The sequence below is a fragment of the Rhamphochromis sp. 'chilingali' genome (assembly GCF_963969265.1).
Source record: "Rhamphochromis sp. 'chilingali' genome assembly, chromosome: 10".
In the NCBI taxonomy this organism is placed as follows: domain Eukaryota; kingdom Metazoa; phylum Chordata; class Actinopteri; order Cichliformes; family Cichlidae; genus Rhamphochromis; species Rhamphochromis sp. 'chilingali'.
Genome location: NC_137937.1, coordinates 38,005,354 through 38,026,097, shown reverse-complemented (window position 1 = coordinate 38,026,097; position 20,744 = coordinate 38,005,354). Strand labels below are relative to the sequence as shown.

At 41.9% G+C, this 20,744-nt stretch overlaps 1 protein-coding gene across 1 annotated transcript; it reads right to left on the bottom strand.

Annotated features, from left to right (window-relative positions):
• Positions 1–5: 5 nt before the first annotated feature.
• Positions 6–17,039, bottom strand: LOC308404378 (GTPase IMAP family member 8-like; the record flags this gene model as incomplete). Its single annotated transcript, XM_080894401.1, has 6 exons — positions 6–39; positions 3,675–4,401; positions 9,565–10,764; positions 11,772–12,395; positions 13,259–13,319; positions 16,635–17,039. 6 exons carry the CDS (start codon positions 17,037–17,039, stop codon positions 6–8), a joined length of 3,051 nt encoding a protein of 1,016 aa, XP_080750527.1.
• Between the last annotated feature and the right edge of the window lie 3,705 nt (positions 17,040–20,744).

Genomic DNA, 20,744 nt, shown 5'->3' with positions numbered 1-20,744 from the left:
CATGATCAATGATGCCAGAAGGCATAATGGGACACAAACCTACAAAATAAAACAGGAAACTCACAGACTGTTTTACAACACAAACTCGGGAACAGGAACAGAGCAGAGGGAAGACACAGGTAGGGATCACAAGACACGAGAACCCAACCTAAAGAATTAATACAAAATCAGAATGAACTAGAAAATAATAACAATTACCATAAACTCAAAGCGCTGGGTCACAGACACTGGATCATGACAAAAACATTGAGACCACCGTGTTCATAATCATTCATCATTACACTGTCTCTGATGTAATGTGTCCTGTTTTTCCAGAGGAAGTTGAAGAGCATACAGTAGTGATGGCCAAATGAAGCTTTCTGAAGCTTGTATTGAAAAACGGCTCATTACTCGAAGCTTTTCAACACAGTCCTCTCTGGTGACATCTGGTGGTCAAAGATATGAAGAGCAGCTTGAATCCACAAAATAAAACCAACTGCTTCGTAATGATTGCCCACTCTACAGAGTGGAGTTTTGTCTGATATTGGGCCGCTGTTGTGTTGCTTTGAACGTGTATTTTTTGGTGGTTAAAAAAATGTGTTTTATTTGTTTAATAAATAGTTTTGACCAGTAAACTCTTCTTGTTTAAACATGCACCATGGTGTGGTCTTTCTTTGCTTGTGACTTCTTGATGTTGGTAAATACAATAATTGAAAAATACCACGTTACATATAATATACATATGATAATGTACAACACATTATGGAGTATGCTTCTGCTGTGAGGTCCTGCCTCCAAGCACTTGTGCAAGTGCTGGACGGGTGTATTTATAAATAATATTATATATTAGGGAAATTTTCCCAGACATATTTTTGACCTGGGGGTAGAACTGATTGTGAAATGGAAAAGGAAAATGCTTATGAACTTGCAAATTAAAAACATGATGCATTTAAAGTAACCCTTTTTCATTTTTATTTAAGAAGAGAATTTGTTCTAGTGTGCGATGGCCGAACCTGTTCCTTTTCGTGGAGATCATTTCTCCTGCCTTAAGGAAAATCCCTTCACATGGCACAGAGGAGGCTGGAGTGCAGAGAAACTGGTAGAGATGCAGTTATACAGTCTACCTGGGCCACACAAACTATCAGCTGAAGAGAATAAATAGATTAAATTGCTGCACATTTGGCAGACTAACATTTTCAGATTAATTAAACAATAAAATATATATTTTTATAATATTACATGTAAAGAGTCAAGTGGAAGTTTTTCTAAAGTTATTTAATGATATTTATATTATGGAAGCAGATCACAAAGCCAGAACACAAAGCTGGAAAACCCACCCGATTGACCAAAATCAACTCAAAATCCTCCCACACAACAGAACCTCCTCTCTTCCTCGCTGGCTCCAAATCTCTCAGTGGAATGATCAGTGGTTCGCTATCTGTCACCATCAAAACGCTCCACAAATCCCGCGAATGATTCCCTTCCTTATAAACCATTGAATCAGACACCGAAGCAGTTAGGTTCTAAATGAAGCTTCGGACGTCACTGATCACGTGACTCTGGCCAAACGAATCCAGCTTCGACACAGTGCTTCTGAAGCAGTGTGTTGATTTATTTGACACACGCACCGGAGCTTCAGCTTCAAGCGAGCCATCACTAGTTTTTGACAAACAGTTTCTTGTTTTTAAGAATTCATCAGAAGCTGTGGAGGGATGTACTTGAATATTTCGTTGAATTTTTTTATACAACGTTCCCACATCATCACAATAAATGTTGTTCCAGGTTCAACATTGCAAGTGACCAATCACATTGTTGTGAGTCCGCCTTTTGTCCCTTTGAAAAATACCACCTTAAAAAAATCTACTTCACTTGCAAGAAGAGAAACCGCTTCTGTCCGCCGATCCAGGAACTTGAAGTCTTTGCATTTCAGGATACTTTTCTTTAATAAACGGTAAACATTATACATATTGTCCTTGCAGAGGCGGTTTCTCTTCTCCTAAGTGAAGTAGATCTTTTGAAGTCGTTTGTTTTGTTCGAGGTCGCGGTTGAAGGGAACAACACCAACACGAGGATATCAGATCGTCCGCAAAACCCTCTGGTATGCACTTAGTTAATCAGGGGTTCATCCTACAGCAAGATAATGACCAAAAAACATAAGTCCAAGCTATGCCAGAACTACCTCAGGAAAAAAGAACAAGATGGCAAACACGGCTTGGCCTCCACAGTCTCCAGACGTAAACCCCATCGAGCAGGTTTGGGATGAACTGGACAGAAGAGTAAAAGCAAAGCAACCTACAAGTGCTACATTTACAGGAATTGCTGTAACACCTCCAATTGCTTATTTGTACTGTGCTTTCATTTCAGAGTGCAATGAGATATTAAACTGCACAATTTTCAATAAGAAAAATTGGGATGTTCTAAATCCTTTGACCTGTAGTGTATATAAACCAAATGAACCAATGAAGAAGTATACAGTTATTGAGACCCCTGAGAATGTGTTACACCATAAAAACATAGCCATCAATACGTCTTTGAGAAATTAAGAAACATTAAGAAATTACATTGTGTTTTTATCTGCTCGAGCAGAGCTGAGCCGATCATTAAATCCCATACACAATTTCGCCATCCTGAATTTCTGTACTTTTATGTTTACATGAACTTATAAATTAATCTGTACTGGAGGTGTGATTGATTTCCAAAATATTTGAGCCAAATTTCATGAAAATCTATCCAGTGTTTGTTGACTTTCAGTGTGAGCAGAAGTGTTGGACACAGGTAAGTCTGGCCTTGCTTTTACAATAGACTGAAAAATATGACAATCATCATTGCTTTTGTTTATAAGTTCTTGTATCAGTTCATTTATTTCTTTGTCATGTTTTTCCTCGAGGTCCTCCTTTTCCTCTGGATCGTCCACATACTTCATTTCCTGTTCATGCTTTTTCAGTAGCTTGCGGACTCTTTTTGTGTTTGCCCTCTTTTTGGTGAAACATCTCACTAAGTTATTCATCTCTTCTTTGTGTTTTTTCATTTGTTCTTCTTTCTCAGCTTTTAGTGCTTTTAAGATGTCATATTGCTTATCTTCGGCTGTCCAGTCCTTACCCTCTAACTCTTTCATGCATTTCTCCCTGAATTCGTTGTATTCCTCTGCTTGTTTTCTGGCTTTTTCTTCAAATGTTTCCTTCATTTCCATCAGTTTTTTCTCATAGTTTTCCTCCAGTTCCCTTTTCTCTTTTTCCCCCTTTTCTGTTAACATCAAATCCTTTTCTTTTACTTCTTTCTCAAGAACTTCTTTTTCCTGCTCATATTCTTTCAATTTGCTCATCATTTTCTGCTCCTCCTGTTGCCTCACTTCATTTTCCTGCTCTCTTTTCTGCCACCACTCTTTTTGTTCATTCTCCCATACCTCCTGTTTCTCTTTCATTTCTGCTTTGCTCTGCTCCAGTTGTCTGTCAATGATTTGTTTTGATTCCAGTTCTTCTTTCATTTTTACTTCTAAATCTAAAAACCTTTGTTCCCAATCCCTACGCTGTGATTCTTCCTCTTCTTTCTTCTCTCTGTCTTCTTCATCTCTTGATTCTTGTTCTCTCTTTCTTGTGGTAAGCTGTTTCTTCACTTTTTTAAGCTCTTTGTCTCTTTGTTTTCTTTCTTGTTCAATTTCTGTTTTCTGTTCTTCCATTTTTTTCTTCATTTCTTGCATTTCCTCCTCATGTTGTCTTTTAAGGTCTTCCATCTCTCTGTTTATTTCTTCCTCCTTCTCTTTCAGAATCGTCTCTGTTTTTTTCTGGATCGCAGCTTCAGCTTCTTGCAGCATCTTATTGGTGAAGCAACTTCCACCATTTCTTTTGACCATGTCATCGATCTTTGTTATCAGCTCAGTGACTTGTTTCCGGTTTTGTTCATCTAAGTTATTAAACACCTGGTATCTCTTCCCACAATCATCAGTCAGCTTCTTAAAGGAATCATCAGATTTTGCATTGTAATCATGAATGGACTGCCCCTCATGTTCCAGTGAATCTCCTCTTGTGAAAAGAATGATGGTGAATTTTTCAGAATTCTTCCCAAAGCCTTCCTTGATAAGTTTTAATGCTTCCTTCTGTTCTGGTGTGATTCTCTCAGTCTTTAAAACCAGCAGGAAGACGTGTGGTCCTGGAGCCAGAAGGCTGACACATTTCAGCATCTCCTCATTGATCTCTTCATGTGACAAACTGTTATCAAACAGTCCAGGAGTGTCGACCACAACAACAGGACGACCGTCCACTTCACCGTTTTCTTTCTGACAATGTTTGGTGACAGATTTGGGGTTATTCTCAGCTTTGAACTTTTTTTGTCCTAGAATGGTGTTTCCAGAAGAGCTCTTTCCACTGCCAGTCTTACCTAGCAAGACAATTCTGAGAGGCTCTGAGCTCTGCTTCTCTTCATTACCTGTGAAATAACAACACATTAGTTAAATTGCAGGACAGTCCAATAGATAATGTGTTGCTGAAAGCACAATATATTTTAGATGTCATTACTTTTTGTCTTTGTGTCTAAAGTTGAATCTAATAATCAGTGCAAGGGCTTAATGGGAGCTCCACGCTGCTTTTATCTCATTTTTTATTCAATTCCACCAGCAGCACCAGAAAAATAAAGAAGGAACACAGGAAAATACAAAGAAGGAGGAATCCACAAACAGTTTACACAATCCGCACTTAAGGTTGCTCTTAATGTAATTATTAAAAGAACAAACAACAACAAATCAAACATTAAACAACATTATTGAGTAACGGCTAGAAAGATGTAGGAGGATCTCAGGGGACACGAGGAATGTAAAAGAAAACAAAAGCTGTTATTTTACGGCCTAAATCTGCTACAGATAAACGTTGTGTCTGTCCATGTCAAAGAAAACCTTATGATCTTATAACTGAATTCTGTTACATTTAGTCCCTATTTTTCAATTACACTTTCAAATTCATCTAATTCAAAATCTTGCTTTCACTGTTTTTGCATTTTTGTCTCCCAGTCAGTTAGCACCTAGTACACTGTCTTTATATTCATTTCAAGCTTTTACTGAATTTTTCAGGCCATGCATCTTTCCACCTTTTAATCTCCACTTCAAACAGGTTGCCACATCCAAAGACTTTATTTTCATGGTCCAGCACGCTGTTTGCTGTTTTGGGTTCTCCTTTCTGTCTAAGCTGAGCTAAGCAGGTTAAAATCTGCCAGGAGGCGGCCACGTCTGTTCCTGATTGTCTTCATCTTCTGTCAGTACTTAACAACCAACTCCAATGATCACTCTATGCCAATCTGGCTCTCTAGACTGGTAATCTGGCGTCTCCTTGTTTTCCCCCAGGACTCTCTGTCTGACCAAAGAGCAGCTTCATTTCCAGTGCTACCTATTAATCCCACTTGAGTTATTAAGTTAGAGATGGACAGATGGAGCCTTGTGAAGGTTTTGAGGCTATTTCCTGATTGTTGCTCTGAAAAAGTTCAGAGCCTTAAAGTCCGACCTTACCAGTGGAATCGAATGGTCATCTGCAGCTACAGAAGCAACAAACTTCCAAATGATTCACACAACTGGTTGATTTCAGTTCCAACACAAAATGAAAAATTCAGTCTTAAGCAGTTGTGTCTTCATTCTAAGAATAATTCCCCACACATGAAAGTGTTCATGTTTACCCTATGACACAACTCACCAGGGGAAAACAGACCAGTGGCTTCCTTTCAAGTACCTCTTCTGAACCAGCTCTCTGGATCAATTCAGTGGATCTCTTTTCTGTGGACTCCTCAAAGCTAGCTCGCCTGTCCTCTCTCTCAGTGACCATGGCCCCAGGATTTCACATGGCTAAGTTCACCTCCAGTTACTCTGTGGCTTCATTTAATAAACCTTGTGAACTTTAAATGTGTCTGTTTTGAGTCCTACTGAAGAGTCCAGTTAGGTTTATTGACATTTTGGAAACAACATCATCAGCAATCTGATAATTTCCCACCGGTATCTTTCTTCTAGCTCTCTTTTCTTGTTTTGTCCCCTTCTCTGTCTTCCCTTTTGTTTCTCTGTATTCAAATCATAAATGGGTTAATTAACAGACACTGTTAGATTTGGGTACTTACACTTCTTCAGAGACACTGCCTTCGTTTATTTTGCTACTGATGGAGCTATAGTGCAGGTTGCAGAGACATGCCCCAGATAATGCCCCTTCTTATGCTGCCCTGTGAGATCAGTTGCTGTTGGGACTACAGGAGAGCCCCATAGCTCTGGCCTTGAAGGTATGCAAGAATCCAAGAAGATTTTGCTGCCATATGCCAGGAGAAGCTGCTGCTGGATTCAGAGCATGGACATGCCCAATCTGAGGTAATTTGACATATGTGTAATAATGTATGTGGGCCCATTAAATCTGAGCAGGAATCAACCTGGAGAGACGTGCTAAACTGGAGATATTAGAGGATGTTTAGTCACAGATAAAAGGATTTGGGTGGCCAGAGCCCTGAGAGTGTTAAAGAATGGTAGAGTCCCAGTGCGAGCCTATAACCTACACTCCTATAATCCATAGGTCTACCAGAAGCTGGGTAAGATATACTGCGTGAATGAGTCAAATGTGCATGGCCCTGGTGACCTGAGTTTTTCCCTTGAAGCAGGCAGAGTCATGGACAATGTTGCCACCTCAGAAAACAAGGAATCGTCAGCAGAGATGTGCAAAATGACTAAAAGACTTGATCGGTCTGAGTCCCAACAGGGAAGCTGGTGTTAGGGAGAGGTGTTAACCCCTGCCTCCTACCAGGTCTGTGTGTAAGGCAGTTATGTGAGATAGTTGTGGTCTATGGGCCACATTTTGTCTTGGGGAGAAAAAAGGATGGAAGGAAGGAGGATGGAGGAAACTAAACCCTGTGCCGCAAAAGGATGCTTTCCCTTTACCCCAAATAAGAGAGACACTGACCAAACTAACCCGAGCTAAGTGGTTTTCCACTTTTGACCTAGCCAGTGGCCACTGGTAGATCGAGATGAACCCAAGCGAGAGGGAGAAGACTGCATTTACTGCCCCCATTGGGTTATTTGAGTTTGAAAGAATGTCATGTGGTCTCTGTAATGCTCCACATACACTAGTCAAAAGTTTGTACACCCACTGCTTTAATGTTTATCTTTATTTTTACTACTTTGGACATTACAGACACATACTAAAGACATCAAATATATAAAGGAAGAGATCGGGAATTGTGTAGCAAAGAAAAAAATGATACATAACACTAAACATGTTTTATATTTCAAATTCCTGAAAGTAAATCGTAAATATATGGTAAATAGCCTGCATTTGTATAGCGCTTTACTCAGTGCCTAAGGACCCCAAAGCGCTTTACACTACATTCAGTCATTCACCCATTCACACACACATTCACACACTGGTAGCTTCTCTTTGCTTTGTTGGCAGCACTGCAAACCCTCGGCCTTCTCTCAGTGAGCTTCATGATGTCGTCACCTGAAATGGTTTCACCTCACAGGTGTGCCTGTCAGGGATCATTTGTGGGATTTCTTGCCTAAATGTGGTTGGAACCGTCAGTTGTGTAGTGGAAAAATGAGGTTGGTGCACAGCTGACAGCTCTATTTGACAACTGTTAGAATTCATGTTATGGCAAGACCCAAAGATCAAAGTAAAAAGAAACAATAGTGCATCATTATTTTAAGAACTGAAGGAGAGTCAGTCTGGAAATCTGCTAAAACTTTGAATGTGTCCCCAAGTGCAGTCGAAAAAACCATTAAGGGAATGAGGAAACTGGTTCGCATGAGGACTGCCCCAGGAAAGGAAGACCTCCTCTTCATAAACTTTTCAGACTGTGTGAATCAGGCCTTTATGGTCAAATAGCTGCTAAGAAACCACGACTAAGGAAAAGCAACAAGCAGAAGAGATTTGTTTGGGCTTTGCTGGTGACACTGTTGAGGATTTATTCAAAATTGAAGGCACACTGAACCAGCATGGCTACCACAGCATCCTGCTGCGACATGCCATCCCATCATGTGTTTTTCAACAGGAAAATGACCCCAAACACACCTCCAGGCTGTGTCTGGGCTGTTTGACTAAGAAGGAGAGTGATGGAGTGCTGATGGCCTCCACAGTCACCTGACCTAAACCCAGTGGAGATGGTTTGGGATGAGATGGACCGCAGAGTGAAGGCAAAAGGACCAACAAGTGCTCAGCATCTCTGTGAACTCCTTAAAGACTGTTGGAAACCATTTCAGGTGACGACCTCATGAAGCTCATCGAGAGAACACCAAGAGTGTGCAAAGCAGGAATCAAAGCGTGTTTGTAAGGATCTAACATATAAAACATCCATCCATCCATCTTCATCCGCTTTATCCGAGGCCGGGTCGCGGGGGCAGCAGCCTAAGCAAAGAGGCCCAGACCTCCCTCTCCCCAGCCACCTCCTCCAGCTTATCCGGGGGAATACCAAGGCGCTCCCAGGCCAGCCGAGAGATATAATCTCCCCAGCGTGTCCTGGGTCTGCCCCGGGGCCTCCTCCCGGTGGGACATGCCTGGAACACCTCACCCAGGAGGCGCCCAGGGGGCATCCTTGTCAGATGCCCGAACCACCTCAGCTGGCTCCTTTCGATGTGGAGCAGCAGCTGCTCTACTCTGAGCCCCTCCTGGATGGCCGAACTTCTCACCCTATCTCTAAGGGAGAGGCCAGCCACCCTTCGGAGGAAGCTCATTTCCGCCGCTTGTATCCACGATCTCGTTCTTTCGGTCACTACCCACAGCTCGTGGCCATAGGTGAGGGTAGGGACGTAGATCGACCGGTAAATTGAGAGCTTCGCTTTTACACTCAGCTCCCTCTTCACCACGACGGACCGGTGCAGCGTCCGCATTACTGCAGCTGCAGCCCCAATCCGTCTGTCGATCTCCGGCTCCCTTCTCCCATCACTTGCGAACAAGACCCCGAGATACTTGAACTCCTCCACTTGGAGCAGGAACTCATCCCCGACCCGGAGTGGGCACTCCACCCTTTTCCGGCTGAGAACCATGGCCTCAGATTTGGAGGTGCTGATTCTCATTCCCGCTGCTTCACACTCGGCTGCGAACCGTTCCAGTGCGAGCATGTTTTGAGTTATTTCACACATTTTTGTTTACTACATAAGTCCTTATGTGTTCATTCATAGTTTTGTAATTAGTTATGTAATAGAATGAGGATAGAAGTGGTGGAAATGAGCTTTCTCCAGTGATTCGCTGGCCTCTCCTTTAGTGATAAGGTGAGGAGTTTGGCTATTCAGGAGGGGATCAGAGTAGAGCATCTACTCCACATCCAAAGTTGACTTGAGGTGGTTCGGGCATCTGACAAGGATGCCTCCTGGGTGAGGTGTTCTGGGCATCTCCCTGCAGCAGGAGGCCTGTGGGCAGGACATGCTGGAGAGATTGTATCTCTCAGCTTGCCTGGGAATGCCTTGGTGCTCCCCTGAATAAGCTAGAAGAGGTGGCTGGGGAGAAGGAGGGTTTAGGCTGCTACCTCCATGACCCAGACACGTATAAGCGGAAGAAAATGGATGGGTTTTACATGCTCTAATCTATTACTGCTGACATGAATGAGTATAGTGTCAATCTTTGATTCTCCATTTATACTTACAGTTGGTGATGGTTTTTTTCAGCGTCAGAAGTTCAGCTTGTTGCATGTTGATACATTTTGCTTGCTCTCTGATTTTTTCTATTTGAGCATGTGCAAATGTCTCTGTTGTATAGCAGTATGATCTGGCCACGGTGTGTCTCATTTGATCCACATGATGAAAAATCTGAGTGATCTGCTGTTTGTCCTTCATGTTGAGAACAACTGATCTTCCTCCACAGCTCTCACAGAGCTCCTGGATGTCTTCATTATCCTTTAGAAAGTTAACAGCAGCTGGATCTGTAGGATCTGAGTCCACAGTGAACAGAATCATGGTGAAGTCATTGACCCGAGAGCTGAATGTGTTCTGGATGGTCTCTAACTCTCCCTTGTCTTCATCAGTGAGGGGAGCCACAGGTAGGACCAGGATGAAGGCATGGACACCCTCAGGATCACAGAGGGAGATACACCTGAATGATTCCTCCATCACTGCCTCCTGAGGTTTTCCATACAAGGCAGGCAGCTCCACCAGGGAAACCCAACGTCCACACACCTCTCCCTGATGTTTAACACACTCTGATGAGTTGGAGGCTGAATGAAGCTCAGTCTGACCTAAAATGGCCTTGGCTGCTGACGTCTTCCCTGCTCCTCTCCTCCCACACAGAACCAGGTTCAGAGACGGTTTGATCGGTTCAGACTTTGGTTCTGTGGTCTTTTCAGTTAATCTGAGGAAATTCCTTCTATTTTCATGCATGATAGCCTCAATCTTATTCATTAACAGTTTGAGGTCATTTTTATACATGCCATAGTGTTTTCCTTCACACTTCTTAAGCAGCTGATTTACAGTGAAGTTTGCCTCCACCCCCTCCTGTGCAGTGATGAGCATTGAGTGTTTAAAGGCATCTTCACCAAACAAACCCAGGATGAAGTTCAGCCTTCGTTTCTTCTCCTCAGTGACTGAAGGCTCCACTATCAGCAGCAGAACATTTGGTCCAGGAGGACAAAGACTCACACAGGTCTTCATCTCCTCTCTCACCGTCTCCTCAGACAGACTGAAGATGTTTGGAGTTTGAATGACTGTTAAACTGTTTCCCTCCCACTCTCCAGAGATGGCCACACAGTGATCAGCTCGTGGAGGTTTCTGAACTTTTCCTGTGATGAAGCTGCTCAGTGTCCTCTTCAAATCCTCTTTTTCTCCCAACAGCACAATCCTGAGAGCAGAGGCTGTAAGAAAATGTGAATATTGTTTGATTGATATTGGGAAAACATTTTTTGGAGAATTGTCAGGTGGCTTCAGAAAGATTTCAAATCCAGTGAGTCTCATCCCAGAAACTTGATAAAACTATGATGTACTTTTGTATAACGGATTTAACAGCAGAGAAACCAAACCAAATGTTTTTCACTTCTGCTTTTTTCCATTTCACTTCTCACATTCATAGTTTTCTGTCATCAGTCAAAAGGGATTTTCCTAAACTGTGACTGCACTAATAAAAACACAATAGCAGCAAACATATTTTAAAAATTACCAAAATACTGCAAAACGTTGCTCTGAGCTGATAAAAACAAAAGCTTTAGAGGTCCAACACCCGTCAACTTGATCTGTATGAGGTGGGTGGAGTGTGTGGATTGCATCAAATTCCCGGGTACAGATACATAAACACCACCCAGCTGAGGAAAGCTTTCTCCCAAGAGCTGTGAAAGCCATCAACCTGCCCTTCCCTCTGCTTTCATTTTTTATATCTTTCTAATAAAAATTTCATTTATTTATTTATAATTTTTGTATTTTATATATTTTTGACAGCACCACTGTAATTTTTGTTATGATCTAGCAACAAAATGACAATAAATAAATCTTGAAGTTCTCACATACCTCTGGGCAAAAGTTTCCTTTTACTTTCAGTGTTAGAGCTCCGTCCTAAGATGACACACAGACACAAATCAATCAAGCAATAAATTAATGTCATCCAATAATCAAACATAATGATGTTTATTTATTAGTGCTGTCAGCGTTAATCTTGTTAAAATGACGTTAATGGCATAACCGCATTTGCGCGGCTAACGCGTTAACAAGCTAACCGTGCTAACGCATTAACACTGTGCAGCCCTCGCACCGGGCGTTAACTCGCTAACAAAGATTTGCCGCATTAATGCAGTTATGGCGTTAACGTCATTTTAGTGAGATTAACGCTGACAGCAGTAATGTTTATATTTATTTCACACGTCCCTCTTACCAGGATCCGAGTCAACAGTTCGTGTTTCAGTGTTTTTTAGACTCCAGGGAACATTCGGTGAAGCATCCACATATAGATCACAGCTCACATACTCTCCATTGTTCTCTTTGACTATTTGAAACATGCGTGTTAACAGCTGTGAGCGCTCGAGGTTCTTCTGCCACAGAAACCTGCCTGCACATTTTTCCATCATGTCCTTTAAGGGTGGATGGTTCTCATAACTTTCCATGTAATCTGAATTCTCTTCTCCTTTGGGTGTTAACATCAGAATTAGTGAATGCTCAAATGACTGATCACTGAACAGCTGGAGGACTCTGCAGAGTCTCTTTCTGTGGTTCTCAGTGAAGTCTTCAGGCTGCAGAACCAGCAGGAACACATGAGGTCCAGGATCAGAGAGCCTCACACAGGTTTCTACATGTTCTCTTAGTTTTTGTTCAGAGATGTTGGAAGACATCATGTCTGGGCTGTTGATGAGAAGAATTTCATTCTCTCCCAGCTTTTCTCTGACTCGGAAACAGCAGTCTGCTCTTTCAGCTTTTAACCCAGTTACTCCCAGTATGAAGCTCTCCACCACTCTCCTCTCACGCCAGTTATTCCACAGGAGAACCACCCTAAGTTCAGACACTGACAAAAAAAATCAGGACACAAAATAAAATACCACAAGATTAATATCACAAAATAATATAGTGATGTACATTTACAGATGAAAGAAACTGAGTTTTTGCCCTGCACCAATTCTCCCTTCTTTGCTCTGTGGCACAGATCATTTACCTGAAACACTCCTAATCCACAGTCTGTGCTGTATCTGCTCATTGAGTCGTAACAAGAGTTAAGCACAGCAGGGTTTCAATAACCTCCAAACAACTAATGGGACAAACTGCCAGCACAGACAGTAAATATCAGAGTTATTACAACTCTGGGGTGTAAGTCTCATGCTGGGACTTGTATCCCATCTGGAGAAATGAGCCTTGAACTTTAACCAAAATGCATTTTTTGAAGTTTCATTCTGAGAATGATCGAAAAACAGAAACATGCAGTGACTCATCATCAGCTGAATAACTACAGCCATAAATCCGGCTGACAGTGTAATCATACATGGTTTTAGTTACCGATAGAGCATCACTGTATGTAACCTGCCAACAAACAATTAAATCACAGCGAAGAAGAAGAAATCTGTGACTGTCTGAAACAGCAGGTAGTGAAGGGCAGGTGAAGAAGGAAGGGTGGAGTGGGTGGAGTGTGTCGAGGGATTTGTGAGCAAGAGTGAAAGGGAAGGTTTAAAGACTGTAGTTGGATATTTTTCCAGGTAATATTTATGTTAAAAAAGTAAATTCTCTCACTTTAAACACTCGATGTGGTTTTTATTTTTAATTGTAAATAAAATAAGCATTTGTGAGATTTGCCACTTATTGCGTTTTGTTTTTAATTTCGTCTTCACACAACATCCCTGAATAAGTTTGTGCACACAGTAAATACTGGTTACTTACCAGGCGCTGCGGTCTCCATTACGTCATTCAGCTGTGGACCTGCTGCCATTAAATAAGGAACCTAAGAAACAACAAGAGGAATTTTTACATGTTTCATGTTTGTTTGTTTTTTGTTTTTTTGATTGCCCAAATCCATGTGAGCAGTTTCAGCCAACACCGTATAAAAAAAAAAAATCTTAAAAAAACAGTAATATTCCAGCAGCTGGGGCGCCAAAATAATACCAGAAAATAACAGAGAATAAGTTTCTCATGAAAATACGGTTATTTTCAGTAATGACAATACAGTCTGTTGCCCTACTTTTACATGGGATTTTACCTTTTTCAAGTGCTTTTAAATATTAAATTAGGAACATTTTAATGTGATTAAACAATGAAATTACCTATAAACAAGGTCAATGAATGCGGCAATATGAATAATAATACTTAAATGTACAGAAGTATACAGTTAACAGTTGGTTTAAATAATAATGGATTGCATTCACGTAGCGCTTTATGAGACCCTCAAAGCACTTTATAATTCTCCTCTGGCCATCACCAGTAGGTGGCAGGTGAAGCATCTTGCTCAAAGACACAACGACCGAGAGTGTTGGAGCCGGGGCTCGAACCGGCAACCTTCTGATTACAAGACGAACTGCCAACTCTTGAGCCACGATCGCCCTAAATAACAATAATTATTATTATTATTTGATGTAAAAAAAAGTTAATAAGAATCATTTTATATATTTTTCCACAGCATTACATTTGAATTTAACAGTTCAATCTTTCAAATAACAGACAAATATTTGTGAAATTATGATACATTTGTGAAAGTATTTTAACCATCTAAGTATGCATATGTACAGACAGATACATTTAAAAAACAAGAAAATTATGTTTTATTACATTACAGTGATTTTACGTTAATTTACATTTGAAATGTAAAATCAGTCTATTGAGGTGAATTTAATGATATTCTAGAAGAACAGTACAAAACTGTAAAATACTTTTATATTAGGATTTGTTTTTACAGTGAAGTTAATGAGTGAAGGGAAGCTATGCTAAGGTTAAGTGGCCTATAGTCTGCATCTTGCTGTCTGCAAAACACAGAGTAACTTAAACGTACCATATAACTCCCACAATTCGACACAACTACACAAGCATTGTTTTAACCTTTTAAACCGAACGTTAACTTTACTCTGTCAACAGTCTGTTGTCTAAATTACTGAGCTGACAGAGTTATGTAACTGCAGACGTCAGTAATGCAGCGTAATTGAATAAACTCCCGATCTTCAATCTTTTTTCGCTCAGCCGAGCCTTTCTGTTGCTGTGTGGAGCAGCCGGAGTCACTCACTCATGCACTGGGTCTCATAAGGAAACTCAGCTTGTTGATATAACGTTTTTTTGTTCCCGAATACAAATATTTTTTAAAGTATTTGTTCGAAATAAGTATTCAGAAAAAACGCGCTATTTGTGCCTCCACCCCTAGTTCTTATATAGCATCATCTGAATAAAGTCCTTGTCTGTTGTTACTTCTGCTCTTCTTCTTTATTTGGGTCGTTTTCACAAAACAGATGACTGATCTCAAGCTCACCAAACTTTGACAGTCTTTAGAAAGAAAACTTTCATCTGAACAGATTAACAAGATCGCCTATTTATACATTTATAACTAAGTCTGACTACTTTACTCAGCGATCAATCAACAATTAAAAAAACAGGGAGTATTGCCAAAATTAGCAACATCTGTCTCAGAGTGAATCAGAGTGAACATCTCTGTTGCTTCCGTATATTATTAAAGGCTCCCTGTAAAATACTGCAGTGGATGAACTGACAGGGGCTAGAAGGGTCAGGTGACCCCGGACCCACCAATAGCTATTGGCTCAGACATCATGTGTTTCTTTCAAACAAGCTCTTGCTTTGATTTTCTGTCCATATTATGATAAAATATTTACAGTGTAAACAGCCCTCAGATGACTGCGGTGATGAATTATTGCTACATTAACAAAACTGACTGAACTGATGGAGAAAAGCTGTGTTGATCATTTCTGTTGGACATTTCCTGCTTAAACTTTCAGACTTTTAACTGAGATGAATCTGTATTTGTGGAAACAGGATTTGCTCTGTTTGTCTTACATCATGGAGAAACCCTGAGGTGTGGCTCAGGTCGCAGTTTTTCAGTTTGCTGGACTGTTGGCTTCAAAGCAGTACAGCGTTCACACGATCGCTGATCAATCATACCTGACGTTCAGCTTTGAGAACTTTGTGGACTCATGTCAAGGAATTCAGGAAATTTCTTGGATATTTTTCTGAATAAAGTCAGATAATTATATCCAGTTTACTGAAAACCTGAAGCTGTGTAATTAAAGTAATTACAAACAAAGGAGCGACTAAAAATAAAAATAATCCCAGCTGAGCCGGTTAAACAGCTTCATCCTGTCGCTGCTCTGAACCTCCCAAATGAAACAGTTCACAGCTGAAAGTAAAAGTCTGCCTGAAACTTTTACTTTAATGCAGGAATGTTCAAACATTTAGACGTTCCTATGAAACTGACTCATGTCATCATCTGATGCCACTCAGACTTCAGTGTTTGTACTCTTAACATTTGTTAGTGTGACAGAAAATACACATTAAAGTTTTTATGTGTCTCTAAGAGTGGATGGTTTGAATTACAGTTTGAATTACAATTAATTAATTCATGAATTATTCATGAGTGACATCATTTCAAGTGGACGAGCTCTTTCTATTAAAAGTTCATGTTTAAACAAGGTACAGATTATTATCTGATGATAGTTTATGACCACATGTGTTAATCTTTATTTTCATTTCCTGTGTAATTCCAGTCCATGAGATCACTGCCTCATCACGCTGTGTGTACACACCAGCAGCCTACATCTATTGCAGCATAACTAAAGGAGGATTCAGGGTCACCTGGTCGAGCCCTAACTATATGCTTTAGCAAAAAGGAAAGTTTGAAGCCTAATCTTGAAAGTAGAGATAGTGTCTGTCTCCCGAATCCAAACTGGAAGCTGGTTCCACAGAAGAGGGGCCTGAAAACTGAAGGCTCTGTCATGGTTGGCTGTGTGGCAGGTAGGCACAAGTGGTGGACCCAAAATGCAGGACTCTTGGAGATGGGACTTAAACTGAAAATACAGCTTTATTACTGGACAAACTCTTCATAAAATAAAACTCAAAGCAAAACAAAATAAGACTCTAAACAGAGGTGTTGGAGGACAGGACATAACAAACACACAGCAAGTTGAGGGTATGACATGGGTCCAAATCAGTCCAAAACACAAGAAAATAATTAAACACCAACTAGATCACACGAGTCCACAAATAAAGTCAGGGGGTCGGCCTGGAGGTCGACAGCACATGAGCCCTAGCAATTCAGGTGGCCGACCCGGAGGCCAGTGAAAAAGACAAAATGGGCCTGGAGGCAGACCACGCGGCCATGGTGGCAGGGACCTCGTTCAATGGGCCGGCGGCGATGGCGATGATGTCCAGCTAGAGGCCTGGAAAGTGGCTTGCAGAGGTGAGGTGATCCAGGCCGAGCTGGATCAGACGGCAGTGTAGCAACCGCAGGACCAGGCAAGGTAGAGGCTAGACGTGGCAGCTGTGGAACCAGACAGCAGCGAGCCAGCTGCAGGTCGTGGCAGACCAACCGACAGTGTGGAAGCCGCACGCGATGGAGCAGGTCGTGGCACTGCAGGCAGCAGAGTTCTAACAGCTGTTTGAAGCACTGCAGGCGACAGTGTGGAAACCGCAGGTGGAAACACAGGAGGTGGCTGAGTGGAATCAGAGCCATCAGCGGACTCAAGGTGCTGGAGCGATTCCTTCATCAATGACAGATGGCTGAAGTGGCTCCTCTGGCCCCTCAGCGGAGACAGGCAGCTGGACGGGCCCCCCGAAATATCTAGCGGAGACAGAAGGCTGAAGCGGCTCCTCTGGCCCCTCAGCGAAGACAGACTGCTGAACGAGCCCCTTGGACCCTCCAGCTGAGGCAGGCAAAGGGCCAGTAGGCACATAGACCTCTGGTGGGTACAGAACAGAACCAGCAGTCGAGAGGACCTCTGGCAGGGACGACGCTGGTTGGCGCTGCGCAGGACAGTGGCTCTGTTCAGGGTGTAACAGCAGGATGCAGTCCTTACCTGGCCGCATGAGCTCACTAGAGCTTCCAGCACAGAACAAAGGTGGCAGTATTAACTCCTCTGAGCAGTCAGCAGGGATCATTTGTTTAGACAGTCCTGTGGAGCTCCCAGGAAAGACAGGTTGTGCTTGCTTCTGCGTGTCCAGAGTTAACTGAATGCTGATATTCAGTCCCTGGGGAGGCACTGGATAGAGTAAAAGTCTCTAAGTTGGTCAGGTCTTCAGGAGCAACAAAAGTTTGTGTAGTGCTATCCTCCTCCTGAAATTGAGTGGGTGGAGCTGCAGATTGTAGTGGCGGTTGGTGTGAAGGTGGAGCTGGTGATTGAGTGAATGACTGGGCAGCAGGAGATTGAACTAGGGACAGCTGGGCAGCTAAACGGGCTTCTGGCCGGGCAGCTGCTGTCCTCACCCGAGGAGCTGATACGGGTACAGAGGCCGGCAGAGCCTCAGCCGGACTGGAAACCAGAACGGGGATCAACTGGGCCCCAACCCTCCTCTCCTGGGGAACTGGGACAGGAGCAGGAGAATGCAGGGCTGCAGCTGACCTTAGAAGGGGAGCACAAAGAGGCAGGGAGGCAGGCTCAGGGAAAACAGTCTTTTTTAGATTACTTTTCTGCTCCACATGAAAAAATAAAAAACAGTCTGTTAATTTCACCAACTGTACAGATTCTGTTAACTCCAGGGGTCCAGAATCAGCTGAGGACAGTAACTCAACCTCTGGGGAAGCCCTGGGAAAAATTTCAGTCTCTGGAAAAGACAGTTCTTTAACTGCAGTAACAGTCTTAATGGAAACAGACTCTGAGCCGACATTAACTGTATGTGTTATTATATTCCTGGGCTCAGAAGGAACATGAAAGAGACCTTTAAAATCCATGGAGCCAGAAAATGTGGCCTGGGAAGAAATAGTCTCTGACCCTGCGATTTCAAATTTGACAAAACCTGAGCTGGCTGTCATAGAGTTCATTAGCTCAGGAATGGTTGACTCAGAGGTTGTAAGTCCAGGCTCGGAAGGAGCAAAATGAACAGTCTTTCCGACTCACCGCATCTGTTGATGACTGCCGGTAACGTGGACCCATGACATTCATTTAAGGTCATCGTGTGTTTTGTGAGCAAATACATTTGCATATTCGTAGTGTTTCCTCCCTTAAATGAAATATCTACTTTGCAAGTATTGCAAGTTGCCCTGTTGTCATCCGTTCTCGTAAAGTATGACCAAACTTTTGAGCGTTCGAGCCGCCATGTTTCCTGCCAGGTAAATGACGCTCCGCAACGTGGTGACGTCATTCGGGGCGACTGGAATCGATAAGAGAATCGTTTGCAAAAATGGCAAACGATTCCAAGGAATTGAAACAGTGGGAACCGGTTCTCAACAAGAACCGGGTTTCGATACCCATCCCTAGTGATCACTGACTGTTTTTAGGAGCTTTTTGAGATTAAATAGAAGAAAATACAAAACATTAAACATGTTAACAACACAAAAGCCATAATAAACGCAGACTACTTTAGGCCCGGAAGTAGGATTCGTCACGTCATCACTTAAAGACTGGATTGGGTGATATGGTACTACAAGGTCATTAAGACATATGGTTTAAATCTGTTCGCTCTTTCTAGTCCCTGTCAGGACTCTTGCTGCAGCATTTTGGATGAACTGAAGGCTTTTCATTGAGTTTTTAGGACATCCTGATAAAAATGATTTATGTTGGTCAATATCAAAGAGCAAACCAAGATAATGAAACTGACTCATGATGGGCTAAAAACTGTCAGCAAAGATGTGTCAGCCTGACAGGGAAAATATCGTTTTGAAACCTTTTGGGGAAATTACTGTTTCAAAACCTTTCTTTGTACCAATGTTAGGACATTGTGTCTTTCATCAACATTTACTTACACAAAATGTTCTTTTGATTTTTCAACCTGTCTTCTTTTTCATTTCTGGATTATAACGCAGCGTTCATAAACTTTATAAGGATAGATCACAGTTTCAGAGACATACCAGCAAAAATATTTCACATGTGTGGATGTGTGTGCACGTTTGTGTGGATTTGTTGTGGAGTCTGACAGCAGTTAGAAGGAAAGACCCGCCGAATCCCTCCGTCCCACATCGTGGCCACTGAAGGAGCTGCTCAGTGCTGTCAGAGTCTCCTGCATGGGCTGGGAGATGATAGCCTATAAGTCTGTATCCAGACTGTACCAGCCCATCACCGGGTGCAGACATGTAGTGCAGCCGTTGTATGTGTGTGCATGTGTGTGTTAGATATTAAAGCTCAGTTTCACCCATCGGCTGTGAAGGTTTTGTGTGGATGAGTCCATTTTGCTCAGACTGCATTTCTTCAGCTCAGCATATGAAGCTGTGCACCTCAGTATTTACTTGCTTTTTATGATTCTGACATAACAGGTTTACACTTTTCTTCTCAAGTGCAAAATGTAAATTATTTTCATTTCAGTTTTGTATTATGAATATTTTAAATATGCAGAATTCGACTGAAGACGTTTTACAGAGTTGATATGGAAAAGCTTTTGTGGGATTTCATCTTCCATCTGTAAATATGGAAACTGCATGTGATTGTCAATTAAATGACTGCCAGTGCACACTGGAATTACAAATTAAATGATTCGCTCCTCTTCTCCGCTGTTTTTCCCCCTCTTCCTTTCTCCCTTTTCTTTTCCTCATTCAGGTCTGTCCCGTATTTAGCAAGTGAAAATAAAAAATAAATAAAATAAACAATAAAAGGTGAATCAAATAGACCCAAGGCTGGGATGGTCAATTTGGTAAAGTAAATCCGTTGGGCATCTTTCTTCACCTTTAGACAATAATTCTGATGCAAAAGATCCAAACGGGACAGGCAAAAAAAAAAAAATGCTTTTTAAAAACACTGAAAGAAAATGAAAGTGTTCAAAAAATGAAAGTGTTGATCAAGGGTCATTCTGGCTTTGAAGGTTTGTGTCTCGTTGTGTGTAATTGGGTTCAGCTGTGTTCCCCTCTGGTGTGTCATTCCCTCGTTACCTTGTGTGTATTTATAGTGTGTGCCTGCCTGTGTTCCTTGTCGGTTCATCTGTATTATTTGGTCATCTCTGCTCCTCATTCCCTGCTCTTCATCTCTTCCCTTCCCTCCTTATGTTTCCCCTGCGAGTGATTCTGTGAGTTATCGTTTCAGGTTTTGTTTGTTAGTAGTTTTCCCCAGTTCAGTTTTGCCCTCGCTTTTGTTATTTATCGTTCACTGTAAAAAAAAAAACTCACTTGCATCACCGCTGCTGTCTGCAACTTGGGTCCTCCTTCACTTCTCCACATGACTGCTGCGGCAGCCGTGACAATCGGAGGCAATGTTTGAACTTGAATGTCTCAAAAACTATTAACAATAAAAACCTG